This window comes from Chaetodon trifascialis, chromosome 16, assembly GCF_039877785.1.
Source record: "Chaetodon trifascialis isolate fChaTrf1 chromosome 16, fChaTrf1.hap1, whole genome shotgun sequence".
NCBI classification, from domain to species: Eukaryota; Metazoa; Chordata; class Actinopteri; order Chaetodontiformes; family Chaetodontidae; genus Chaetodon; species Chaetodon trifascialis.
Window position 1 is genome coordinate 1,813,686 of NC_092071.1, and position 27,995 is coordinate 1,841,680.

A 27,995-nucleotide genomic window follows, 5' to 3' on the forward strand; every position below is an offset into this window, starting at 1 on the left:
CTTCTATTACAAATAAAGAATAATGTTTTTCTCTCCTTTATCTTCAGTGATGAATGTTCACTTCATGAAAAACATCTGTTTGCATGTCACTGTGTGCCTTTTGCCCCTTTATTGTGCAGGAATGAGTCCCTTTGCAGTATTCAGGGCTGGACTTAGCTGTTAGGGGCCCCCTATTGACCCCCGTCACCTCCCACCCTCTGAGCATTGTGCGTGGACCCTGTTGCCTCCAACGCTCCACTCTGCAGCATACACAGTACAGTCTGGTAATATGCACCATGTGAGCACAGCATAAACCAGTTTAAAGTAAAGTAATTAAGTATTTAAAGTGGATTTGGACATGTGGTCCATTTCCGGTACAGTACAGGGCCATATTTACTGCAGGACCTCACCTTCGCTCTTTACAAGAAAAACATTGGCATGCAGAGAACGTGGCATAAACGGGATGTGTCATGAGATAATATGACAATCTATTTTTGTTCATGTCCCATGAAAACGCCAAAATCAGGACTGTGTTAGTCTGTCTCTCAGTTTTGTGGCGGGAATATTTCCATGAAAACCGGATGCTTAAATTTCCACATAAATGTGAAGTCTGCTTAGCTTTGCACACAGCGATGCATCGTGTGTTTAACAGTTTATTGACGTGGTACTGTGACAATAACAACTCATTTACAACAAGGTTACAGCACAGATGCTTTGTTAGCTCTCTCCATGCATTCTGTGCTGCTGGCACCTGCTTGGTTTGTTTGTGGGGCTGCTGCTTGAAAAGCATGAGATCTACATATAACAGACGTGAAGTTGGGAGTTTTTAAATGGAACAAATCCTGAATGACAAAGGATTAATGGGCTCATGCAGGCACATATATATATATATATATATATTTTTACATTACCATGTAGGAAAATAGCACAACTTACTCAGTGAAAAGGCCTTTTCTGTTGAACAGATTGAGTTTCATTTTATTTTCAGGGTAATACCAAACATTTTTCATTTATTAGCTACACAAACTACACCATCACTGGACTAGACTGTACTGGAGCAACTCGGGCCTTAATGTCTAATGTTCTATAGGACGAGTAACGCCATCATTAGAAGATTATATTGACACTGGACATAAGCTTGGCATTAAACTGGAGTGGATGCTTGGTCCTGTGAGACTGACTTAACAACAATGGCATGAAAGATTACAAAAACATTATGGAAAGAAAAGCTGGAAGCATTTAAAGCACATTAAACTGAAGCTACTGCAACAGTGAAGCCAGTTAAAAAAGAAGCACACAGAGGTAGATGCACAATAAATAGGAATGAAAATACAGGCGTATCAAGCCGTGTACAACTATGTGGTCACAGTAAACGGGGAGCTGCATGTGACGTCAGCATTTCTCATTCTTACAGCGGAGTGGCACTGGTGTGTTCGCATCATCAGTCGCTGCTGTGGTTTGTGCTCGTGGTTCCAAGCTAATGAGCAAAGACTGGATGCTGAAAATAATGGAGAATTTAAACACGTCTGTGCTTTCCACTTAGCATCCCTTCACTTCCTCAGCCTGCAGACTGTTAGTTGTTTTCTCTTTGCATTTAAAATTCTCTAATGCATCCATATCATCTGTTTCTTTACGTGTTTTATGACCATTAAAAGACCTCAAAGAAAATGCTTTAAAAGAGCCAGACATGCTGAGGAAGGTGAGACAGGTGGAGAGCCAGTAAAGACGAAAACAGACAGGATTCACAGGTGTGGAGCAGCAGTGAGGAGCCAGGACTCAGTGGCTACGTCAGTTTACTTACGTAATCTCTGGTCTTTGTCCAACTTTTTGGAATTTCACTCAAAGTTTTTTAATTACTGTACAAAGTTTCATAGTTACGAAGGAAAAAGTAAAGTTTCCATCTAAATGCTGCACAAATTCTAAGTAATCCTATTAAATACAAGCCGTGTTTAAGTCGTGATAAGATAAAGAGCAACACGCGTGCCGCTCAGTGTGATGTACGTTTGTCCGTTTAGGATGTCTCAAACAGGAACTGTAAGCTTGTCCAGGAGACAAAACTGCTGTGGACACCACGAGCAGCCACAGACAAACACATTATTGGATTCGACTCTTCGCACGCTTATGGCCAAAGGAACAGATCAACACTGGCATTATTCTGTAGGTACAAGTGAAGCAAAGCAAGTATCAAAAATAAATGAGCAGACACACAGTACGAAATAAAACACACTTCTTTCCACTCAGCACAGCTTCACCATCAGTTACACCTTCACAACATGAAGACACTACGTTAAGGATGGAATGGTCACATGTTCTCACTGGCAGGTAAAAATCAAAAATGGAGAGTTGAATAAGAGGATTGAACAATGTTTCAACTGCCAAAATAAAGGAAACATCAACAGTGTTTGTGCTGTTTCACTTCAGTCACACAGAAGTGCAGCGTGGTGATCACCTTCAGCACTCTGACATTAACTGATTTTTACCTCATTGAGCTCTCAGAGCAACAACACGCCTCAAATGAGTTCACGTCCATCAGTCACTGTTAGGCTTCCCTTGTTTTGGCAGCTGCAGGCGGCAGAAAATGATAAAACACTGCTGCGTGTTGTCAGGGTGAAGCAGCGTCGGCGAGCGTTCGAGCCGGTCAGTTCTTCAGCACGGAGTCGTACATCTGGTAGACGTACTGAGACACCTCGGGGGCCCGACATTTGAGAGACAGCTGTGGGGACGGAGGAGACGGAGACTTACACTCAATCTGAAAGGTGCTGCTCAAACAGGACGAGAAGATACAGGAGGACGGATCCTGACTCAAAGGTAGGTCCTCAAACAAAACTGGTTGTGGATGATTATCTACTGCTCAGGGTACAATTATAACAGGCAAACAGCTGATGAGTAGTGGTTACCATGGTTACCATGTTCTGACCTTCTTCAGGTCTTAAATTCTATTGGCTGACATCTTATAAAGGTCTTAAATAAACACTCTGACAGCATAACTCTAAAAGCTGCTGTCAGACTGCTGAAAACTCTACCGTGTAGTTGGGGTTGCCGGGCTGAATGCGGAGCTCAGCCAGGATCCAGATGCCGTTGGTTAGCTTGAGGGACTGGTAGAGCATATCCTGGCCTTCCACGTTTCTCTTGGCGATGGTGTAGATGTTGTTATTCTGCAGCTTCCCTGATACTGTGTCTGCAAGACCAGAGTCCAGATCAAGCCATTAACACCACACTGAACAAAGAGAAACACACACACGCACGCACGCACGCACGCACGCACACACGCACACACACACACACACACACACGCGCACACGGCTGTAATCACTACTGGAACTGTAATGGCGACAGGGACTAACCCTAACGGACACCTGAGCTAATGCAAACGACTACTGGCCACTCAGGGAACTGACAGAATGAGCTCTACGAAGACTTTAATGAACTGTGACTGGCAACCTTCAGACCAGTTCATCTACAACACTGGGCCCAGCTAAGAGCATGACAGGACGATAGTGGCACAGCTCCTAAAGAGAAAGAAGATGGAGGCGTCCTTCAGGTGCAGAGGAAGAAGAAAAGCTGAAGTATCCAAAGACAGACATGTGGGTGGAGAAAGAAAACAGACAGAGGCGTAAGGTTGAGCTGTGGCTGGAGGAACAGCTGGGAGGTGGACAGTCCAGTAGTGATACTGGGGCCAGTACTGGTATGAGTGTACACGTCTCCAGTGTCAGGCCTGCAGACTCGTGAGGCAGAGTCAGGAGGCTGTCTATTCCTTTTTGTTGCCTCTCGCTGTCTTTAGAGCATCGTGTGTTTCTGAACAGAGCGAGTTAAGACAGATCAGCTGGAAAAACAAGTGGCAAGTAAGTGAGGAATGAAGGCATCAGGAAGAAAATCATGTTCTGATTGACCTTTCGTTTGACACCCAAAGAGTCTCCAGCAGCATGAAATATGAGCGCAGTCACAAACAATAGCACAAATACATAAGCATCATTTACAACTCAGGCCAGCCTTTCCTACCTGCATTTAGGTGGCACTCCTTAATCTGGTACTGGAGCTCGTTCTCATTGGGGATGTCTTTCCAGGTAGCCAGGAACACCTGCCGCTCTGAGGGAGGGAAACAAACAAACGTTGGTGATGTGGAAGCACACAATTGGACGGTTGATCCGTACAGAAACAAACAATGGGAGTATTTTAGCCTATCATGATGCAGCAGGTCTGATTTCCAAACTTGAGCAGGTTGAATCTGAGCAACTTTTGGAAAATTCGCCACTTGAATCTTAGTTCAAGTTGATACCGACCTTTGAAAACATTAAAAAGAGTTCAGACAGATGGTTTTCAAACTACAGAAATGACATTTTTCCAAACAGGATTTCATTGCGGCGTCGACGGTTGTGGATGGTTTTTTTAACCACTGATGTGATGGTGAGGGTGTAGAAAGATGTGAGGCTGTTTTATAAAGCTATAACAATCGTACCCATTTTTCCGTCCTCAACAAAGAATATGTTGAGAGGGATGAGTACGCTGAAGTAGAAGACATCGATGTTGTTCTTCACAGCGACCTGTGAACGAGAAACACGAGACAACGAGGTTTGACACTTCCTGTCTGCTGTGACTAACAGGTGTGGAACATGTGGTGCCTGTTCAAACGTCTTATGAGTGACTGCTTCTGTACCTGCAGGTTGTTCAGCGGGTCCATCTTCATGACTGGCCCGATGGTGTTGATGGGCAAAGACACCTCGATGCTCTGGCTGGGCATCAGTGGAGTGTGAATGGGCAGAGGACTGGTGGGGATCACTCCGAAACTACACGACGGTAACAAGCAAACCAAAAATCACACATTGGTGGTTCTCAGTACCTGTATTCAGGTACGACAGACAACCACGATTCCAAAAACATCTAGAGGCTAAATAAAAACAATCAATTACAAATGAGCTGTGTTTACTGAGCTCTACAAACTGTTCCTGAGTCCATGTGTTCACAAAGTGGTGAACTCGCTCCATCCTCTAGGATCGACTGAGCCCCTGCCGTAGCCAATCATGATCCTCTCACCTGTTACCAATCAGCCTGTTTACCTGTGGAACGATCCAAACAGGTGTTTTTGTTCTTTCCCAGTGTTTAGTTGCTGCTGTTCCAGCATATAATCCACAGATCAATGAAGCTGTCTCGTGCAGCAGCTCTACTGTTGTGAAGAGGTGTTAATTCAGCGTGAAGGCGGCTTCTGCTGTCGTTTTCCTGCGAGTCATCTCACTGACCTGTTCTTGTTGAACTGGACAGCGAAGTCGGTCATGTGTTGCAGAGCCTTGTTGGTGAAGGTCATGTCCATGTACATGTGGCCCTGGCGGCGAGAGAAGGTGCCAGAGATCTCCAGTCCTTTAGCTTTCACCGCAGGCAGCCACACCTGTCAAAAGCACCAGCAATCAATTCTGCATGTGCTGAGCGTAAACCACCTGATCAGCTGATGAAGAAGGATACACACACCTCAGACAAACACACGTCACTCACTGCATTTCTACACTGGGATGTAAACAACACAAAGCTTTCTGTTTAGGCCAAGCTTCATTTCTCCGTGGTGCTGCCTTCACTGTGAGCAATGTGCAGACTGAATGCGTCATCCATTACTCCAGGGAAGCCCGGCCCACCCGCTGACACTGAAGCTGCGTCAACTCACTGCTTTTGCGGCGGCGTAGCCTCCAGTGGTGATGGCCATGCCCGTGGAAAGCTCAAACAGGTCGTTCAGGCCGCTGCTGACGGCTGGAGGTGCTGGCGTAGGTGACGGAGCAAAAGTACTGGGGACGGATGAGGGGATGAAGTTCTGTCCCACCTAAAGCAATCACAACACACACACACTGAGTAGGCGTAACTTTGCTGAGCATCACTGGCAACTTGACTTTGCTATGAACCTACAGAGAGAATCACAGACGGTCTGAGGCCAAAGGAGGAAACAATAAAACACTTCAGCGATAATGAAGAAAACAACATCTCAACTACAGCAAGCTCATGTGATTGGCCGAAGCGCTGACGACAGAGAGAGTAAACGAGCTGAAAGGTGACGTGAACTTAAAGGACCTGACCGGGAGGTTCTGTGTGTTTTATCCCATTTATTATAAAGACAGCACAGTCAGTCGAGTGGCTTTAAAATTTTGAAGGTTTTGACTTTTCAGAGCAGTCAGCAGACGAAATAACAATAAAAGCTTCATGAAGCTCTCTAATAAAGCAGTTATTTATGAATCAAACAGCCAGATTTGAATGTCTGTTTTCCACTAATCCACTGACTTATCTCATATTTCCATAAAGCAGTGATTGATGTGCAGTATTACCCACACTGCCCTACAACACCCAGAGAAATTAACACTTACCACATTTTAAAGAGTGCGTCCACTGTCATATGTTGACCGTCCCTGTGATGGACCGACCAACGAATGTTTCTGTGACATTTTATATTCTGCAGCGTAAAAGAATTCACTTCAGGATTCTGGGTACATTTTGGATAAATTCAGCCATAGCAGCACTGCGTGTCACTGACTGCACTGATGAAGCATTTTAAGTTTGCTACCGCTCTGATTCTCACCTCTCTATGACCGAGCATCATGGGTAATGGAGTCTTAAGGACCGTCAGCCATGCCAAGCTGACGGAACAACATAAACCTACTGTGAGAATTGTTCAGTTATCCAGCTGGAAGTTGGTGGCGGCGGCTTTTCCCGACAGAAAATGGGCTAAAACACGCCGAACCCCCGTCTGGTCTTGTAGCTGACAGTATGTGAGCGCACAGAGACAGAAACAGCTTTGAAGACTTGAAGGTGAAAACTGAAGAAGCTGGTTTGAGAGCGCGGCGGGTTAAACTGAGCGAGCATGCAGCATGCAGACTGCCAAACAGAGGGGCTTGACTTACTGCTGGACTTCCCCCAACACCTCCGCCCAGGTCTCCCCCCAGCTACAGGAGAGAAGAGAGGCCCCCAGAGACAGACAGACAGACAGACAGACCAAACACACAGAACACAGACAGAGACAGAGACAGAGGCTTCCTTAGCAACCGCAGCCCATCTGGGAAAACAGCAACTCCACACGGTTAAAATAAGACTTTAAAATCTTATCGAGAAGTCTGATTATTCCAGCGGCTTGGAGAAGTGGAAAAGTGACCGTTAAAAGAGGAAAAAACAGCAAAGCGTACCGACCCTCGATGTGGATAAAACACGTCATGTTCACACATTAAAAGTTCACTATGCAGGACAGAAACAATGAACACACTCAGAGGAAGTGATCTTCACTTCCACAGTGTGTACTCTGCAGTGGCTGTGCAGCCTCCAGCCAATAAGAGCACTCCACTGAGGTCAGGACTAATTAATGAGTGATGGTGGTGGTGGTGATGATGATGATGATGATGATGATGATGCAGATGGCTTGTTGACTGCTGTCTGGAACTCGACACATTACTCGCTGTTGTAGTTACTATCATAACAGCTAACTGTTGTCTACTGCTCTGCCTATTAGCGAGCTACACTGAAGACGGCTAATTAGAGCAGCAACCCAGCTGTTAACACAGCTGTTGGTTCATTAACACACGATAAACACACACCTCGACAGATACCTGTGCACCAGCGCGCCTGCTGATGGTAAATGTTTCCTGCATAGTGAACTTTTAAGACATTTCAAAACTACAAATAGATCTATGAATAGATAGACGTCATTTTTATGCTTATTAATTATAAATATACTTTCATCACAACCTGAGAAAAAAAATCTTTACTGTTGTACGTTTAGAAGATAAAAGCGATCTTTCCCTTCATACCAAAGGATCAGTTGTTGTTTCTGTATTCAACAGTAAGAACAAGAGGGAGGAAGTCCACATTTGAGCTTTCTTCTGGAGAAAACGGGAACTTTTGACAAAATGCTGAATCGTAGTTTTTTTTTTTTAAAACCACAGCCTCAAAGCCAACAGGACCATCCCAGTGGGGGATTAAACATGTAAAAATCTTTAAAAATGGGTCACAGATTTAAACTTTGAATTTAAAAAATGGAGATTTAGAAATGCGGTGTGAACATCAGATGATGGATGTGTTTAATTCCAGCTGTGGAGATTTTGTGCCAAACCATCGTTCAGGTCATCAGCGGTCCGGTTGGACTCATCGGGTCTTTTCCTTCCACAGCAAAATGAATGTGTGTGTGTCAAGCTCACCAAACTGTCCAGGCCTCCTCCCAGAAGGTCCACCGCACCCATCTGCATGGAGGAGACCTGGGGCACGTTGACTGGAGGGCCCAGGTCCAGGTTCAGCAGGTCGCCCAGCAGGTCGCCCTGGCTGGGGATCACATGCGGCTGGTCCATGGCGGCCGCTGGCCCACCGCTCACCGGGCTCTCGCCTGTATCGATGCTGTCACAGGAGAACGCAGGAGCACAGTGAGAAACAAGAAAGTCTGCTACCAACAGAAATGTGCCGACACTCAAGCTCAGACTTCCTGCGTTCAGAAACAAATATAGAAAAGTGTCGATCAAAGTTCTGTTTGGTGTGAACAAAAACTACTTAAACAAGTGCAGTTCAGTCAGGCTTTGGACATTCACTGCTAAGAAAGAGTGGGCAGTATGGATTAAATCATCATTTATGTCATTTCAAACTGTGACACTGACACATTGTGATGAAGCAAAAATCAACTGGAAAACTGCCAAAATCATAAAAATCCAACATTGCCATAAATCAGTGATTTGCAAATTTCCCACAATACAAGCAGGATATTACAGGTAAACAGCTGTTAAATACATTTAAGCTGATTCAAAGTTTTTATATCCTTTAAACAAATATTTGGATGTTTCAGTGCAAAGAGAGGCGAGGTGGCTGAAGGCAGTCGCAGCCGTGTGAGTTTAAACAAAGAAGAGCTGAAGCGTGGATCTCCAGCAGCGTCTGACCTGCTGTGCTGCACGGGAAGGTGTTTCCGGTGGATCCCGTGGCTGCCCTCCACGAAGGCGCTGGGAGGTTTGTGATAGACGGACGCCAGAGAGCCGATGTGGCAGATGAGCTCGTCCAGCAGGGTGGGCTCGATCAGGTCCGTCTCCTCTGAGATCAGGGGCTTCTCTGACAGCACCACCTCCTTGGCCGTCACGGGGTCGGTGGACAGCAGACGCCAGTAGATGTAGCCTCTGTCGCGCAGGTCGGGGTTGTCGGAGTCCTGCAGAGCGACACGAGAGGTAACACTCATGCTGTGAATTATATTTCTGTGTTTCCTGGCGCTGTTATTAGATCTTGAGGACCACCACAGACGAGCTGCCGAACGTCTTCAGAGTGAAAGCAGCCACTCACCTGCGTGGCCAGACTGAGGACCTGCTGCACCAGCTCCTGAGTCTCTGACGGCTTCTTGAGGAACAGCTTGACAATGGCCGTCAGCAGAGTGAGCTGGACCTGTCAATCAAAGCACAGTTATATTAGTACACCTTCAGAGTACAAAGCCTCCCATTCCTCATCCTCGCTGTGGGAGGTGGAAAGCTGTTATGGCTGCCCTGTTGGCAGGTAAAAACCAGCTGTGTGCTTTTTCCGATGGACCCACCTGGGTGCTCTCGTCATGGAAGCCCTCCAGGAAGCTCTCCAGCAGCTCGTCGGCGTTGTCGATCCTCTCGGCGTATTCGCCAACAATCCAGATCATGGCGGCACGGGCGTCAGGCTCATCCAGAGAGTCCAGGTTCTCGCACAGTGTGGCGATAATGCTTTCATACCTGAAGAACACCAGGATCTGATTGGTCAGAGTGGAACTTGTGACGTGCGACAGATTGACGAGTTATCCAGCATGAGAGCACGTCAGAGCGGTTAGTTAATCGTAATGAGTCGAGCTGTTCTCGGGTTCAGGGGGAAACATACTTGTTGGGGTACTTGCGGAAGATGTCCCTGATGACCACGATGGCCTCCTGCACCACGTAGTTGACCTTGGTCTGGATCAGGTCCAGCAGGGTGCTGACGCAGCGCTCAGCTGATTGCTGGAGAGGAACAGGTAGAGGCACCGTGTCACCATCACTTTGCTTTCAGTGGTTTCTCCACAAACAGAAGACTTTAAATTGAAAGGTAGAATCAGCTGTTCAGTAACCTCACAGGGATGAGACGGGCAAAGCTATCGCCATCAGGGACACACCTGAAGAATTCGTCACTGGATCATGACTTTTAGTTTTAATCTTTCTGTGTGGAGTTAAATTCAGTGGTTGCCCGTGCTGTCAGATGCTCTGCTGACAGTCTGAAGTGAACTAAGATGCTCATGCTGCGATGTGCATGAGAAGCCGTCAGAGATCAGTGACAAGCATTTCTCACCTCCACCTTGATGGCGCAGCGTCCGATGGCTCGCACAGCCTTACGCACAAAGTCAACATCCACCTCTGTGGCGTATTCCTTCAGCTCAGCCAACACCTGGAAGGACAGAGCAGCACTGACTTACACTGTCTGTCCACGACACCACACACACACACATACACTGAACACAACTTCATAGATTGTGGTCCAGTTTGACGTCTTTGTTAAAATGATGAGCTCAACCTTCTGTTAACAAAGGACAACATAAACAATAAAAAGCCAGCTGTTCAGTATACGCAGCAGCATGAACACAAGACTTAATGCTGAATACACCCTCTACACACACTCACATAAGAGTCTCTGTCTGTATAGCTGGTAAAGAGAACACCTTATCCGTATCCTCCTAACAAAGCTCCCAGTCATGTTCCATATTCGGTACCTGGGCAATGTTGGCCTGAGAGGCCAGGCGGATCATGATGTCCAGTTTCTCCAGTTTCACGTAGATCGGGTCGTTGTACTTCACAAAGAACACTTTGATCTCCTGCTTGAGGATCTCAGGCCTGCACACGAGCAACACACTACACATCAGACAGCAGGAAGACCTGATCCAAAAGACTGACAGAAGACGTCAGGAGCGGTGGAGTTCAAGAAGGCGAAAGCATCGAATGCGTGACGGTGGTTTTATGTCACAGTTACATTTGAAAAAGAGGAAGTTCTACTGGAGGACCAAACATTTACATTCACTCTTACAGGAAGAGGGCTTTGTTTTGAGAGTGTGTAGTATTATGGGTTGTACTGCAGAAGTGAGGGGGTCAATCCAACTCCTGCTGTTTGTGATCACGCACCTTTTCTGGACAATGAGATTGATGTTCCTCAGAGCCACATACTGGACCTCAGGCTCTCCAGACAGCAAGGTGACCAGCGGTGGGGACAACTTCTTAAGCAAGGTGTTGTAGTAGTCAGAGTCCTTTGGCAGCAGCTCCAAGAACTTCATCAGCACCTTGACAGCTGACAGCACCACGGCCGAGTTGGCGTGAGACAGCCGGGGAGTGACGCGCTCACAGATGCTTCGAAAGGGACGGAGATAAAGGTGAGAGTCAGCGAGGGACGTGAACATGAAGCACGGCATCGTTCATTTTAAAAAGGACGGCGGTGGACTGACTGCATGGGCTCGTGTCTGCTCGGACATGTTTAAGCTGTTAGCATTCTTCTTTAGCATCACACTGGCTCTAGCTAATGTCATAAAATCCCTAAAAACTAATCAAACCAATGAGTGGAGTTTGTAGTGGGCGTGGCTACCTTTGGGCCTCGCGCTCGTCCTTGGGGTTGTAGTTGGACAAGCAGTCCAGGATGAAGATCTGTCCCCACTCTGTGCACTCGTTGAGGGCCGTCAGCAGCTTGTTGATGTTCTGGGGATTGAGGTCCAGCAGGTTGCTGTTGGGGTGAGACTCGCTGATCTCAGACAGGGCAGCGACTGCATTGGCCACAACCTGAAGGATGGAGGTTAGTCAAACTCTGAATCACACCGTTTGTCACAGCATGACATCGAGATGAAGCGACACCTACCATGGGATTTGAATCAGCAATGAGATCTCTCAGAGAGTCCAGGAAACCCTGGTCCTCCACCATCTGGGCATTGATGTCATGAAGTTTGGCCACGCAAACAGCCGCCGTCTTCCTCACATACGGGTCTTCATCCTTCAGGCACTTCCTCAGCGGCTCACACAGGTACTCGGTGATCTTGTCCACCCGGATGCAGCCCATGGTGCGGACAGCCAGAGCCCGGATCAGAGGGTTGGGGTCCTCACAGTCCTGGAGGGAAAGACAATCGGCAAACATGTCGAGAGAAAGATTACAGAACAGCAGATTTAGATTTATCTCCTGAGTGCAGATGTCGTTACAGTTTGGCAGCATTAAACAAGTTCGTTTAGGGCCTCACCTTGACAAAGCTGTTGACGGCCATGATGGCCATGTCAGGCTGACTCTTGGCATAGTTCATCAGGTAGAGGTAGACCAGTTTCTTCAGCTCCAGGTTGTCGGTCTGCATGCAGTTCACCACATCTGGGAACAACGAACTGGAAGCGAACAGGAAGACTTGGTCAGACTTGATATTGAGAGCAAAGTGAGAAATAAATCACCCTAAAGACCAACGTGTGCTAAGGCTGTCAGAACTAGACAACAATAAGCTCCATTTATTAATATACAGGTTCGAACCATTCGAATATCTATTACTGATACTTTTTACACTTCATTCAAATGTGGAAAAAACTACATAAACTCACCAAAACCTTCTTGGTTCATCTGAACACTGTTCCAACAATCATCACTAACTCTGTATTTCGTCACATCGTCAAGAAAATGATTATCTCAGATATACTCTGAAATACTGTGATATGATTTTAGGACAGTACCGCCCTCCTCTGCTGGACACACCACAGGCGGTTATTAATTTATAGAATGGTTTGGTTTATCTGAGAGGTGAAATTTTGCGCCGTACCTGACATCCTTGCCGACAGTCATGGCAGCAATGACCTTCTTCACTGCCTCTTTTCTCTTCTCCTTCTTCTCATTGTTCAGCTCTGCCTTCAGTTCAAAGATCTCCCCTGTAAGAAAAATCAGTTTCAATATACCATCAGTGTGAAATAAGAGGATTTTTCAAACCTTAAAGCTACTTGAAGCGAATGTTTAAGGGTTAACTGACTTCTTCATGAGTCAGATAACAGCACAGTGTAACAGTTCATCACTTCCTGTCTTCCTCACCTTTTTTGTTTGTTGTGAAATATTTGGAGTCCGTCATGATTGTGGTCCTTTGCGTCTGTACAGAAGGAAAGAAGAAGGTCTTGTCAGCATATGATCACAGTGCTCAGTGCTCAGTGTCTGTTGTAGTGGTGTAAAACACAACCACTGGACTGGAATCGTCGTGTCTGCAGTGATGAACCATACGACGGTCTGATGGAGGGTCTGTGTTTGGCTGATTCCCACCCGGCTGAATGCTCAGTGACAGCCGTAAACTTACATGATATGTAACAGTGATTTTTGTAGTTTAAGCTACATCCCCCGCGTGCCTACACAGAGAGACATTTTAGGCCAACTGTCAGCATTTAGGGAGGGTCCTTTCCTGTTTGAACGCGACTGCCCTTTGCACAAACCAGGATCCATAAAGAAATGGTTTCCAGACTGATGCCGACGAGTGTGACTTCAACCTCAAGACCTCTGGGATGAGCAGGCACCAGACCTTCACCCCAAATACCAGTTCTGACCTCACTGGTGCTGCTGGGAGCCGTGGATCTGACGCAGCGGTTTGTTAAAGGAGTCCCAGCAGGGTGGAGGCTGATGGAGCAGCGCGGAACAGACCGTGGGTTTGGAGCGACATTCACCAATCACATACAGGTGAAATGTTCAGGTATATACACGTGGCCGTGGACTTTATGTCAACATCAGGTTGTTTATGGATGCCAGTTCATCAACAACTAACGAAGACAACACAAGCAGTGAACACACAGATTAAAGCGTGAAGTGGATTCAGCCTCTTGACTGCTGTCTCTGAGGAGCTGAGATTTTCCTCTAAATCCAACAGGACGGTTTTGTACAGTTTGAAGGATGCTGTTAATGTCAAATACTCAAACAGTCCCACAGAGCTGTGCTGAATGACCATCTGGTTATATGTTTCAAGCTTATTAACTCCAGATGCTAACTACAAAACACATTCCAGTGAACGGAAGTTAGCTAACGTTAACGTAACTTACATCTGCAAGTTGCATTTACGTACATAAAACTGAAGTCTAACTCACTAACGTTTCATCTCAAACGATTCCACGGCTTTAACATCAACATACAGCTGCTGTTCATCTCATCCACCCGCTCGTTAAATCACAGCTGAGTCTTTATTAGTCGTGACATTCCCGATGATGAGCTGGGTGTGATGTTCAGTTAGCTTCGCTAACGTTAGCTTACTGCATGCTAACGTTATATGCAGTTCACTGACTGGCGCTAACGCTACCTCTGGGCGAGCGATGCTAGCTAGCGAATAACGACAAACTAGCATAACGCTACCAAGCAGCTGTGAGGTAACCGGCATCAGCAAGCTTTTCCAGTCCGGTGTGATTTGTAGCGTTGTGGCATTAACGTAAATCTGACATCAGATCAGGAAAGTGATCAGCGGCCCAGTTGCTGCTGACAGGAGCGACGCTAACCTTAATGTAACGCTATGTGATGAGCTGGCCAGGTCACTGATCGACACGAAATCACAGAAAATGGCAATAACGTTGTAGAAATTTTAAAACGGTGAAATATTTCAGATACCTGGCTGCTTGTATGTCAGCGGGAAATGTTACGGTGGGTGGAAGACGCAGGTTGGTCCCTTTCCTAGTTGGAGGAAGATGGAGAATATGGAGTGCAATGGGGCGTTCAATGTCATCGGAAACTGTATAGCTTCCCGCTTGAGCTCAGACTGTAGAAATAATGCAATCCGGAATATATTGTTCCACAGACGAATTCGACCGATCCAGTGCTTTTTAGGTGACTATGGATCGGGTTCATATGGTTTGCATCTGTAAATAATGAAGAGGACACTATACGCTGTAGAGGGGGCACACACAAGGTCATCTGATGCAGTGATGCCACCCGTAATCGACTGCATGTGGATGATGTGGACAAACAATCAGCTCTATTGTTGTTTATGCTAAAAGCTAAACTAAATCAGTGCAAGCATTGTGTCTTAATTCAGACTGAGCTTTTCATTTAAAAACAACATCCCATCGTGACTGCTTGTGTCCCGAAATTCCTACGATTTGAATGTAACACGAGAGGAAAGTCTTGGCTGTGATTTGAGTGCTGTCCTGAATGTTTGAGCCTCAGTGATCCGTCTGTTTGAGCCTCACGACCTTGTGAAATTCATTACATTTAACTAATTGTTTGCAGTGAGAAGCACTCAGACTGTTTACTTCAGTAAACATGTAAACAAACTATATATACTATGATACAAAACCAAGAATCTGAGTATAGTAATACACAAAGGTATATAAATTAGTTCAGACTAGCGGTGCTTGATAGATGCATTGATGCATCAGTATTAACAATCTAATAATTTAATAATGATATACTGAATTTACACAATGAGATCTTTTACTGATTCTTTTTGTCTCAGCCTGAAATAACCAGGAGGCTCAGCTGCACGGCTGACATTACTGCCCCCTGTTGGCAGCATGGCAGACTAACTCCATCAAAGTTAAAGTGAAATATTTCTGTTGTTTAGCATTTTATATTGAGAAAATAGAGCAAATAAAATAAAATTTATCAATACAAATATAAATCAAACTTAGACCACAGACATATATATTCAAACAAATGATGAAAACAATGAAATAAGTAGTTTATAGAGCCTTTTTATGTCTGAACTTCATCAGTTCAGTTATTTTCTGTTGTAAACATGACTTCAGCACAAGGTCCATTTATTTAATTTGTACCAAATTTTAAATGGGTTGTTTTCTGATTTTGTTACTGTAAATCTAATTAACATTCATGTTTCATGCAAAACATGAAACACAAAACAGTAACTTACGCAGTTACTAATAATGCACATTTACTTTAAGTGCTCTTAGCAGAGTATTTGTATTCAGAGACATTTATGTTTGTATTGATCATTTCAGAGGTGAATATTGTACTTTTTACTACTTGCAGATTAAAATTTTACATCCTAAACCAGAGTTACTTCCATTAGCCTGCTGCACTGAGCACACTTTATTCTGGTGTTTATTATCAATTGTATTTATATTTCTCTCACAGGGTTGATGTGACGAACAGATAAATAATATTTTTGTCTTAATTACTTTCTCTGTTCCATTTCTAAAAATATTGTACCTTCAAGAAGACGGAAAAAAACAAGACTTTTAAACTACGTCACTTCCGGGAGAGGGGGCGTGTCTTAAACTGACAACTAACCGAAGAACAACAAAAACAAACGCGACATCGAGGGGGTTCCGGGGACGGTGAGTGAAAATACACGACATGAGTGAGAGAAATTCGGCGTGAGTCGTTCATGTGCCGTCAGGTGAGAGTTCAGGACGACGAGCCGCTAAATCTGCGCACCTTTCCTCCGTGAAGGTAAAGGTGGCTGCGCGGCTCGCACTTCAAACGTGTTGCACCCTGTTTCGAGGTTGACGGCGGTGGGGTGAGCTTGTGTGGTCGTGAAATGTCCCCTGTGCCGCTGTGAAAATGTCCATTTTCAGTGTGTTGTTCAGGTCAGTCGACCATTAAGCAGCCAGGCCTCGGTCATAAGCAGCCCCCCCCCCAACCTGTCGTGCTCTCCGGCTTCGAGAATGTTCGCCGAACCCGGGGAAGAAACCGCGCAGTTGAATGTTGCTTTGATAATTTGCAGATGTGTGTAACAGGTACAGTCACATTTTGAACCTTTTAAGAATCGTAATGGCTCGCCCTTCAATTCGGCATTAAAATATAAAGGAATGCTATTTCCCGTTTTCTGTAAAACGGTAAAACTTGAAAACACTTCGGTGGTGTTGCCACTGAACCAAACCGCGGAGGGCGGTGGTGAGAAGCTTTAAGTTTTAATAGGAAAGGTAGTTGTTAATTGTTCCGTGATTTAAAGAAAGACTGAAGAAGAAGCAGTTATTTTCTACATAAAATACCCAGAAATTATAACTGAACACCAGAGAAAGACAACATATCATGGCCGTGTTTTAAAGCGGGTGCTTTCCTCGATGTAATAATGGAAGATCTTGTCAGTCTGGCTTCTGTTCATCAGGCCTTTTTCAAGCTGCTGTCTGTCCATTGTGCTGCTCTGAACTGTAGCTCCTGTGTCCTCAGGTGTTTTCTGGGTCCTTCCAGGTGTCCAGCTGTCATTCTGCCTACCTTTTGTCAGTCTTATAATACCTGCTTCACCCCCTCTGACGTGGAGTGAAAGCTGTCTTCCTCTCATATGACCACAGAGACGTTTTGGATTTGCATGCATGTAAATGAGTTTTCTCCGTTTAGCTCCTTCTCAGATGCTCTTCTTCTTGTCTCATCAAAGCGCTCATCGTCGTTTCCTCTGAGCATGAGAGGAGTCAGGTGATGTGACGCGTTGTTGAAAACAGGCTTTGCTTTGGTCTCCACCACATCAGAGCTGTGAATCAGGAGATCTGTGAAACCAGAGACCATCCACGACAGAAACATCTGACAGCAGTCGTTTTACGAGCGCGGCTCCTCAGGCGGCCTGAGGTGAGGATGATCAGACCCCGTTTGTCTGAAACTGATAGTCCTGATCAGGGTTGAAGAGGGCCGGTGAGTCCTGGACACCTGGACTCTGTGTGGACTCTGCAGGTCCAGGTTTTGTGTTGTGATGTGGACGATGTCTTCACAGAGTCATACTACTACAAACAAAAACACCATTTTTGTACTAACTGATGAATGCATTAAGCATTAAAGCTGTAAAATGACTTGAGCGAGCATTGATGTGATACTACTGCAGTTACTACTGCTACCTGTTAGTAATGATGCTTTTTGTGGCATTTCTTCTTCCACTGCTGCTGTTTCCAAACTGACAGGATGGTTTGTGTATTTTCATTATTTATAGCTGGACTGATTCAGTCCTGTGTCTTCATGCCTGAATGAAGTATTTAAACACAGAAACTGTACTCTGATTCTCTGCTTCTGTGTGAAACACACATTTGGAGCTAAAACTGTCTCTTTGGTATCAGTTAATTGGTCATTAATTGTCTGAATCAGTTGTTTTCTGTGTCTAAAATGTCCAAGGAGATAAAAACTTCCCATCACAGCCTCCTAGATCCCAAGATGACGTCTTTAAACTCCTTCTTTTATGTGCTTAACTGTAGAAAACAAAGATATTCATGTCAGAGTGACATAAAATACAGAAAGCTGCAGATCCACACACTGGAAAAGTATTGTCTCAGCTAATTGTTCTGTTAAATTACTTGTCGGCTACTTCCTGCAGTACTTGTACGATGCAGTACTGCATGAATCCAAACGCTGTGAGGAAGAACAGGTGGTTCAGCTTGAAGTGTGTCGGTGCTGCTTCGCCTCTCACGTTTCTGCTGCTCCGTCCTGTCGGTTGTTCGGAGATGTCGAGTTATTTTTAGACCTTTTTATCTCAGACGAACACAGAAAAACAGACTGAAGGAAAATATCTGCAGACAGGAGCAGCAGGAGGCAAAATGTACAGTCTGTGTTCGCCTGAACTGACGGTCTGAATGCGTTTTATGTCGGTGTTTTATCTGTTTTTGTGTTGATCTGAAAGCCTGTGTGGGGAGGGGTCTGCATGCAGCTTCAGACAGACGTCCTGCATGTCTCCGCTGCCCTTTGGTCCTCTGGCACTGAGCGGACCATGTCGTCTCTGTTAAATACAGAAAAAAGACCTAAATACATCCTGTTGCTGCTGCTTTGAATACTACTACTACTGCAGTTTCTGCTGCTTCACCCCTGTATTCTTCACTGGTTCATTTACTGTGTTAACCGACATTTAACACAGCGTCAGTGTGAATGTTCAAACAGCTGATTTCACCAGTTTACAACTGTGTTTACTATTATTATTACACTACTTTTAAAGGAGCTTTTTCTGTTAGTTCTACTAATTCTAATCACAGCGACGTAATCCAAACGAGATAATTCAAGTGAAGCCGAGGATTTTTAGAAAAAAAATGTTTAAGAAAAGTATTTAAGCCCTGCAGTGACGTCATGTTGGACTTTCAACACAGACGCTGGTTCATACGAGAGGTTCAGCTTCACCCTGACAGCAGTCTGATAAGTGTGTGTGTGTGTGTGTGTGTGTGTGTGTGTGTGTCTGTGTGTGTGTGTGTGTGTGTGATAACAAACAGAAGACAGATGAATCTTTTCAGAGCAGAACACTACGGCTGAGCTCGTCTGTGTTTCTGGTGTTTGTCTGATCAAAGTCAGTGAAACATGAAACTGACTGAAACGTCAAAAACTCACTGCTGTCGTCTCGTCAGCAGCGGTCAGATTCGGTCTCAGGTGAGGACACGGGGTCAGGGTGGAAAAACACGATGACTTCTTTCTTTAATGAATATTGTGAACAACATTCTCCAAACTTTGAATTTGTGCAGAACACTGTGAAAAACAGCATTTTTTATTCATTTTCTATTTAATAATGTCCAGAAAAATGACCTTTAAACTGACCCAAAGGCCTGAATACACTCCCAAACGGACGCGAGCAGCTGCGGACTGTAAAGTCTGCTGTATCTGTTCACGCTGCCTCCATGTTCACCTCGAGACACCCAACAGGTGTTGTTTCATGTGTGGGCCTTCAGACTGCAGGTGTGTCGGTCTAACACAGCAGATATGACACCGTCACATCGTTCAGGTCTGTAAATCTTCACCCGATATGATGGACACACTACGTTGTCTTTTACGGCTGCAGTTCTGCCATTCGAGGCTGCAAACATGCGTGTTGTCTGTTGGCCGTAAAGTGATCCGTCTCAGTAAGTGCATGTTTGTCAGCGTCCTCAGAAAAGACCCAAAGCAATGATCAGTTGATGCTGCTGTGTCGTCTCTGAGCCGTTGAGCTTCATTGTTGTTCAGAAACCATTAGGACACATCAGTGAGACGCTCTGTTGTCTGTCTCTCTGTGGTGGATCTCGACTTGATCCTCGTGTCGTTCCTGGTTGCTATAAATACTCACGACGGCTCTGCAGCCAAAAATAGTCCCAAACAAACGAAGTGTGTTTGCTAAAAACTAAAGTTCCCAGCTGCTGTGTAAAACTGCTGAACCTTAAAGTGAAGCATACAGTGCGACCGGTTTTTAAAGACTTCTTTAATGGGAACATCTGGATTTGGGGTCGGAGGTCGAAAAGTCAGTTTGGGTCTTTTTGTCGGATTTGTCAACAATAACATCGAGTCATAGAGTTCACGATAACACACGACCCACTGATCCTGATCCTGGTACCAGAGCTCCTGTTCGTTGATCATTATTATTCGTCAATCACATCAAAAACTGACAGTTTTGTTTCGTCAGGCCTGGAAACATGGAGTCGTCGTCCGATGAAGAGGAGGGACGCACCTTCATCCAGGCCATCAGTGAGAAGTACAATCCAGAGAACTTCCCCTACGGCCAAGGAGTGGTGGTTCTGTCCAGCCCGCCAGGATCCCCCGTCAAAGGTGAGTAAGTGTTATTGATTATTGGTTCCACTGGTCGCGCTCAGTGAGCACTGACGTCACCTGTGAGCAGAGCGTCGTTCCATGTTCACGTCTAAATCTCAGCAGCTCAAAGTGAAGTTTGTTTGCAGATCGCCTGTTCCTGCCCAGCGCGCTGGTTCTGAATCACTGTGGAATCACCAAAGCCGGCGACAGGTCAGACATCGCGGTGTTCTGCGCCCACGTGGTGGAGCTGGACCTGTCCCACAATCAGCTGAGCGACTGGGTGGAGGTGGGTGTCCGTCAGAGGCGCGGTGCTCAGACAGCTGACAGGCGGAGTTCTGCTGACGCTGATGTTTCCCTGAAGCTTTGAGTTTGCAGACTTTGCTTGATGCTTGAAGATAGCTGAGCCTTTTTCTTCACAGTGACTTCACCATCACTTACATGTTTGAATGAAGGACCAGAGTCTTTATCGGTGCTGCGAGGATGAAGGAAGAATTACTGTGTTTTCTTTAGTTCAGAAGGAGCTTTTATGTCTGCAGAGGGAGCAGGTCCTCCACCATGGAGTCCGCTGTGTTTCTACAGCAGCCCAGAGAGGACAAACCGAGAGAGCACCTCTCACATAAGGCTTGATTTACATGCTTGTTCCTTTGGTTGTAGTCTACAACTTCACCACTAGATGTCACTAAATCCTTCACACTGCTCCTTTAATGTGTTCCTCACTTTAAGATAAGATAAGTTAAAACTTAAAAGAGACAAAAACATAGAAGGATAAAGATAAACAAAGTTTCTTTTTGCTTCTTTTTTATGTCAATGCTTGTGGGTTGCCAGATCTGCACCATAGTTTCCAACGTCCCCCACCTGGACTTCCTCAACCTGAGCACGAACCCTCTGAGCGGCGTGGAGCTGGAGCCCAGCATGGCCGAGGTTTTCTCCAGGGTCCGACAGCTGGTCCTCATCAACACGCACATCAGCTGGGACACCGTGCACACGCTCACACGCCACACGCCAGAGTGAGTGATGCAGCACGTGAATGAGCGGTTCATGAGTCATTGTGCAGTGAAGTGATTGAAGAGCAGGATACACTGCAGCTTCTGTCCTCTTCATAGAAGGATTAAACCGTTGAGATCATGTCAAAGACAGAAATACAGTAGCTGGAAGCAACATGTAGGAAGAGTACACTTTGATAAAATCAGTTTGCTTTGTCTTCATAACATTACTGTCAACAAATCCAATGAACCAACATGACTGTCTGCTGAAGAAAGTAGTTTTGAAGCTGTATTTCTGAGCTGTATTTAAAGATTTAGTGCCATAAACAGGATAGAAAAGTCAGAGAGCGGCATGTTGTCTGCAGAATGACATTATTTTAAAGCAGATTCAGACTCAAAGAGCTAACAGATGAAGCAGATTCAGCCTGAAAATGTTTCTCAAGCTGAGCTAATTCCCCTCATGGTCCAGGCTGGAGGAGCTTTTCCTGTGCCTGAACGGCTACAACACGGTGTCTGAATCCCAGACGTCCTGTCCGTCGCTGCGCCTGCTGCAGATTACAGACAACCAGCTGCAGGAATGGGCAGAAGTGAGGAAGTTCGGGGTGATGTACCCGAGCCTGAGCGCGCTGGTTCTGGCCAATAATAACGTGGACTCTGTGGGTGACACTCAGGAAACACTGCAGCGCCTCTTCCCCACCCTGCGCAGCATCAACCTCAACAACACAGGTCTGAGACGGATGATGAAGGCTGTCCGTGTCCAACATTGAGTGCATGGTGTGAACAGTTTGGCCCTAAAACTCTGTGACGTTGTGTTATACAGGGCTCAGTAAATGGGAGGACGTCGAACGGCTGAATTTCCTCCCTAAGCTGCAGGAAGTCAAAGCAAAGGGGATCCCTTTATTGGAGCCTTACACCACCCACGAGAGACGCTGCCTCCTCTTAGCACAGTGAGTCTGCGCACACATCGCGTCCTTTACATGCAGGACGGCGTGTTTTCTTACTGACCGTCGTGCTTCCCTGCCTGCAGGCTGCCGTCTGTCAGGGTGTTGAATGGAGGTGCAGTGTCGGATGGAGAGAGAGAAGATGCTGAGAGGTTTTTCATCCGGTACTACCAGGACTGTCCGGAGCAGGAGCTTCCTCAGAGGTACTCAGACACGCTGGATGCATCTGTTCCACACTCACACCTGTTTATCGCTTTATTTCACCAATGGATGAGCTGTTTTTCATATTAACAAAACAGCCTAGATTCACATTAAGATGTAAATAAACTTGCAGTAAGAGTCATTAAAAGAATCCAGGCTCTTTGGCTTTAGCTGCTAGCTGCTGTTAGCTACTTAGCTGAGTTAGCCGTGTAGCTATTAGCTGGCTGGAGTCTTCCTCAGCTGAGAGCTCAGAGCGACTGTTGGTGTTTAAAGTTGAATTCAGAAGGTTTCTTTTAAAACAGGTGTAAGAATATTTCCTTTCTTGACATTTTGTGAGTTTATTTTATTTGTTTATTAGACTGAGAGAGCTCGTGAAACGTGGCAGACTCGCTGCTCCCAGAGTACACTATCGCCTCCTCAGGTATAAAGTGGTATTACAGCACAGGACGGGCCACGGCTACCTGGTTAGCATGCTAACTTCAGCAGATATCTGCAACACAATGCACAGAACTGTCATTTCTTCACAGCTTGTTGATGTTAGTTCATTTTTTTTACGTTTAAAGTAAAATTTTGTCCACGTCTTCCACATTTCTTCTCCTAAAACAAGATTAAATTCAAAGATGTGAAGTATGATCATTTACAATTTTTTTAATGTTATGTATTTGTATCTACAGCCACAACTTTTGACATTAGCAGAGATTTATAGTTCCAGCATCTCAAGTTCATGAATATTTCTGTCCGTCTTCGGTCACTCGTACCGATCAAAAGCCTGAGTGTGAAGTGTCGACATTGCTCCCACAGGTGTTCACCTGTACAGCCGTAACAATGGCAACAGCCCGCTCTTTGTCCTCAACACGTTCACGGTATGTGATATAATATTTTGGAAAGGCCTCGTCGGGCCGACAGCGGTCAAATAATTGCTCGCGCTCCTCACAGACTGCATTCCACTTAACCTCAGCAGAATGCCGGAGAGGGATTTGTGAAGGAAGGTGTAGTCCCTGACGGGGGGAAACTAACCTTTGGGAGACAATGCCGCCAGTCTCTCCCTGCTCAATGCGTCCTTTGTGCTGCGAATTCTCTGATTGGAAAAGTGATACACGAGGTAGCAGGTTGATTTTTTATATGTATGCGCCCACTCTGTCAGCCTCAGCCCGAAGCTGAGAGATTGATTTGTTTTCTGATGTCACTGGAGCTGGAAAAGCACTTCAGCCTGTGATCGTCGGGCTGATTGTGGCGAAGGAAAAGTGGTGTTTTGCTCGTGAGGTTCAGGATGAGTTTGGTCATTTTACTGCTTATTTTCACACATTTTACCAAAACTCCACGTTCAGCTCCACGAGTCCGTTTCTTCACTTCCTCGTCGTATCGTGGTCTTGGTTTGGAGTCTCAGTGTGGGTCCGAGGTTCAGGATTATCGTGGCCTCATGTGGGTGTTATGGGGTGTCGGACACGCTCAGTAAGCAGTGAACACACCGCTATCCTCTTTCCTTTCGGATGGGGCCGTGGTCCCGCTACCCTGAGAGATCAGAGCCCTGCAGGGAGGGTCACAGCCTCTCAGGTGAACACACCTGACACGGCCCGGCTTTGAGTAACTGTAAACGCAGCTCAAACCATAAATCAGACTGATAGGCACTGATACAGTACCTCAGTGATCTCTTAAAAAAGATGAACAGAGAATTGTGGGTAATCCGGGAGAGGGGGTTTGGGATTGTGGGACGAGGAAGCAGAAAGAGACGTCCCGGCTGGACAGGAAGGATTAGTTGCAAGGAAAGAGTGAAAGAGAGGACGGGGTTGAAAAAGAAATCTGAGTCCGAGGTCAAAGTCAACATGTTCACTTTTTAAGCATCTTTCAACCAGAAGAAAATGAGATAATGAGCTCGAGTGAAACGCCGGAGAGAAGTCAGCTCAGATCTGGGCTCGATAGCGTCCGCGTTAGCTCCAGAAGTTGTTGTGTTCCTGCGCTAAAGCTGCCACTTTACGGTCCATTACGGAAAAATGCTGGAAGAGACAGTCGGAATGCTGACTGGTTATCACCTGCAGCACAGTTTGCCCCATTAGACCGAGCTTACCACCTTAAATGAAGCCTTTTAGCTAAATGGCCTCTCTTAGAAAGGCACTTTGTGCACTGTGGCCTTAGAGGAGAATTCCCAGGGTGGACCACAAGTTGTGGCCAGAAAGCCCCGGCCAGGGGATTGGCTTTGTGGGGGAGTTTTGAGGAGGGAAGGGAAATTGCTTTGATTGGCCCAGCTGTTACAGTAGCTTTGAAAGCACAGGCCTTTTCTCCTGGAGTTTATTTAATCGTTCCTCAGTCCTTATCTCCAACCCGCGTTCCCCTGAGGAGGCTGAGAGCTTTCTCACGGCAGGTAAGAGGCAGAGAAGTCAGTGTTTCCCTGAAACACACAAGCTACGTTTCCATCTGCCTGTTCCTGCCACCCTCTTAATGTGCTCGTAGAAGAGAGTGGAAACAGGCGGAAAAGAGAAGGTTTTTTACTCCAATGAGCAGGTTCTTGTTGTCACATGATAAAAATAAAATACACATCGCATATAAAAGCTGCCTTTACTGCTCAAAATTAGCTGATAATTACCTGAAGCTGTCGTAGCAGCTGCTGAAGGCGTTAGCAGGCCTCATATATGGAGAGACAAGAACTAGATTTCTTCCTCTTCAGTAGCCGTAAACACGACACATTGGCCGACCAGCAACTGTGTTATATTTAGAGTTTAACACGATGTTTAGGGCTGACAAACAGTAACGTCAGCCATGACGAGAGCCGAGCTGCGGCGATGTGCCAACGCTCCTCAGCACAGACTCATAGCGGAGCCGCTAGCTGAGCTACAACATCAGTACCAACGCAGCAAAGCCCTTCAGTGTCCTGACATGAGCCCTGCTTTCTCCCAGGTACCACATCCTAGTGTCCAAGTATGGCCACCTGGCCCCACTGGCGGACGTGGACCTGAGCCCCCGCAGCACCATGGTGGACGTCCGCTTGGGCGACAGGGTGGAGGCCGTCAGCCTCCGTCTGGAGCAGACGGTGGCCGACCTGAAGAAACACCTGAAGGCTCTGCTGCAGCTGCCCACCAACGGGATCCGGCTCTTCTACATCAACCGGGAGATGTGTTCGATGCTGGGGCCCGAGGAGCTGAAGTGCGGCAGCCGGGCCCTTCATTCCTACAGCATTCGAGACGGGGACGAGATCCTGGTGGTGCCCAAAGCGAAAAGCCGCTGCAGCTCCTCACACCTGTGAGCCGGGAGGCGCTCTGGCTTTGGATGAAAGGGACAGAGTTTTAGATCATGAACACTGACTGGATACGAAGCTATGACTTGAGCCTTTTGTAGATTTAAACAGAGAGGTGATGGTTTTCAACCATGAATGTAAAGATGTTTGCTGTCCACCGTACTGAACAAATTTCTACGATAGTATGTTTGCACACAGAGTTCCACATTCACCAAGATTGTACGATGAGTTGCTCGAGCTAGGACTGCAGTTTACATCTCATTTAGTGAAAAACGTTATGCAAACACAGACGTGGTGCAAAGTGAATGCACAAATTGCACATTGATTTAAAACCTAAAAGCATTTTAGAACCAGAGTGTTTGATTCGATCTGAGATTTTAGCCTGAAGACTTTCCCCTTCCCTCCCCGACATGCTGCTGCCCCGCACATGGCCCCTCAAAGTATTTATTTTAGCAGTGTAAATGTTGAAATTGGGTGAAATGAAAGCATAGATGACACACAGGTTCAAATGGAGATGAGATTTTAGACATGCCAGCTGCTGTGTGAAGCTCTGTGTTCACGCTGTGTTCACACTGTGTTCACACTCTGCTGCGTCCTGCAGCAGTGAGCCGTGCAACTTTTTATGCCTCGGAGTTTAAAGTTTGGGTGAAAATCATCCTAAACCGACCTCCTTAAAAGCCAACAGAGCGGCAATAAACGATGGTTTACATTTTAACGTGACTCCAAGACACGTTGACCGTTATCTAAGCAGAGCAGATTTGCTGGCGTCCTTTGTGGGAAGCGATCTTTTCCTGCTTCTTCCTGCCGCTCAGATCACTCTGTCCTCATGACTCTTGTTAGCAGTGAAATATCCCGGGATAACCCCCAAGCCGCATCCGCTGATGCCCCGTGTCGTGATAACAGCGCATGGGTGGCTGCCGCTCAGTCCGGACGCCCCGGCGGAAAGACGAGACTCGTCTGAGGTGAGCTCGGGTCGGGGACGGAGAATAGACGGAGCGCTGGTGCTCAGGTTACCGCTGGTCTTCAGGCTGCGACGCCCATGAATGGAGCAGCTCTCTGTCCCTGCAGAGACGCTGAGGCCCGGCCTGGCCTGTATGGTAACCACACACCGACCGCCGTGTCACCGACACTTCCGCCGCATTTAGGTTAGAACGGGTTTGTGCAACAGCCCCTCGCCCACCACCCTCCAAACCCGACACTTCCAGCGCCCGCTGTCACAGGATGTGGGCTCGTGACACTGGCGCTGATTGTTTTCAAAATTAAAGCAGAGACAGAACGGCACATTCCCGCCCACTCACCTGGCTTTTAAAGGGAACAGGAGATGACGCTCTGATTGGTTGAGGTCATGAACACGCCAATGATTAATGAATTTTAAGCATTTTAACCAGCACCACCTGTAGATCGTTTAACCCGCCTGCACGTCTTAAAACTACAGGAGGAAGTCGGAGGGAACCTCGCGCAGACACGACTAGACAAACAACCCGTTAACCCATAGTGATTGATGTTTGTCGGCCTTTTTCTCAGTGCATGCTGGGATATGTTCCAGCCTGCCTGATCCTGAAAGGCTCAAACGTTTCACAGTATGTGAATTGCGTGCATGTAATGTAAGTAGGGCCCAAAATCAAGCATGCATTTGTCAATGAGACGCTCACACAGACGTTTCTGCTGTGGAAGCAAACAGGGAGTTTATGCTTGAAGATGTTTCTCTTCAGCGCATCCAAACCAAGTGAAGTTCAGCCTCGTGCTGCTGAGCGTGATGAGGTGGGTCGCTCCTCTGTCACAAACTTTGCGTAGTAGATAACTGGAGATCTCTTTTTGGGACTCGCCTTCATGGTTACAGTATATGATGACGAGGCTTGCTGGGAGGCCGTGGGATGAGCGTGAAGCTGTTTCTGGTGTGGACTGCGGTAAACTGGTGATATGCATGTTCTGGTATTTGGTAATTTAAAGTGTGTACGATGTATCATTTCAGGGAAACAACGTTGTTTATGGGCATTTGTGATTTTGACACTTAAAATATTATCTGTGCTCCTCTCACCCTCACCTTCATCCCTCAGTTGAACCAAATACAAAGATTATTGACAGAAAATATAAAAGATAGTTGCTTATCTGTGAGACAGTTTGCTTTGTGCTTTAATTTATCTCACCTTAGCTTTCTGTGGTTTCTTCATGTTTCTTGATATTTTCGGTGGTGAATTCTTGTTTTCTTTGCTCAGATCATGATGCCATTTCTCAGCCTGTACTGTATTATGGTGCTTTCACTTCTCGTAAAGAAATAAATTCTAATTATTATTTCAGCTTGTTCCTGTGTTA

At 46.1% G+C, this 27,995-nt stretch overlaps 2 protein-coding genes across 5 annotated transcripts; one reads left to right on the forward strand and one right to left on the reverse strand.

Moving 5' to 3' along the window:
• Window positions 1-929: 929 nt before the first annotated feature.
• ap2b1 (adaptor related protein complex 2 subunit beta 1) lies at window positions 930-14,650 on the reverse strand. 3 transcript variants are annotated; one of them, XM_070982533.1, is made up of 22 exons: window positions 14,524-14,650; window positions 12,982-13,036; window positions 12,719-12,824; window positions 12,161-12,296; window positions 11,788-12,033; window positions 11,521-11,711; window positions 11,067-11,288; window positions 10,661-10,781; window positions 10,243-10,338; window positions 9,802-9,917; window positions 9,494-9,659; window positions 9,250-9,348; window positions 8,859-9,118; window positions 8,136-8,328; window positions 6,852-6,893; window positions 5,630-5,782; window positions 5,214-5,359; window positions 4,634-4,763; window positions 4,436-4,520; window positions 3,979-4,065; window positions 3,003-3,157; window positions 930-2,692 (listed from the first exon to the last, which is right to left on the reverse strand). In XM_070982533.1, exons 2-22 carry the CDS (start codon window positions 13,016-13,018, stop codon window positions 2,618-2,620), a joined length of 2,862 nt encoding a protein of 953 aa, XP_070838634.1. In that variant the 5' UTR covers window positions 13,019-13,036; window positions 14,524-14,650; the 3' UTR covers window positions 930-2,617. The 3 variants fall into 3 exon arrangements, with proteins under 3 accessions (XP_070838634.1, XP_070838636.1, XP_070838637.1); XM_070982535.1 differs by lacking the exon at window positions 6,852-6,893 and having other exon boundaries at window positions 14,524-14,627; XM_070982536.1 differs by lacking the exons at window positions 930-2,692; window positions 3,003-3,157 and adding an exon at window positions 3,410-3,540 and having other exon boundaries at window positions 14,524-14,627.
• Window positions 14,651-16,152: 1,502 nt separating this feature from the next.
• Window positions 16,153-27,979, forward strand: LOC139344943 (tubulin-specific chaperone cofactor E-like protein). 2 transcript variants are annotated; one of them, XM_070983385.1, is made up of 8 exons: window positions 16,153-16,208; window positions 20,204-20,346; window positions 20,475-20,614; window positions 21,154-21,335; window positions 21,781-22,037; window positions 22,132-22,258; window positions 22,339-22,455; window positions 25,346-27,979. In XM_070983385.1, exons 2-8 carry the CDS (start codon window positions 20,214-20,216, stop codon window positions 25,689-25,691), a joined length of 1,302 nt encoding a protein of 433 aa, XP_070839486.1. In that variant the 5' UTR covers window positions 16,153-16,208; window positions 20,204-20,213; the 3' UTR covers window positions 25,692-27,979. The 2 variants fall into 2 exon arrangements, with proteins under 2 accessions (XP_070839486.1, XP_070839487.1); XM_070983386.1 differs by having other exon boundaries at window positions 16,164-16,270.
• Window positions 27,980-27,995: the final 16 nt, after the last annotated feature.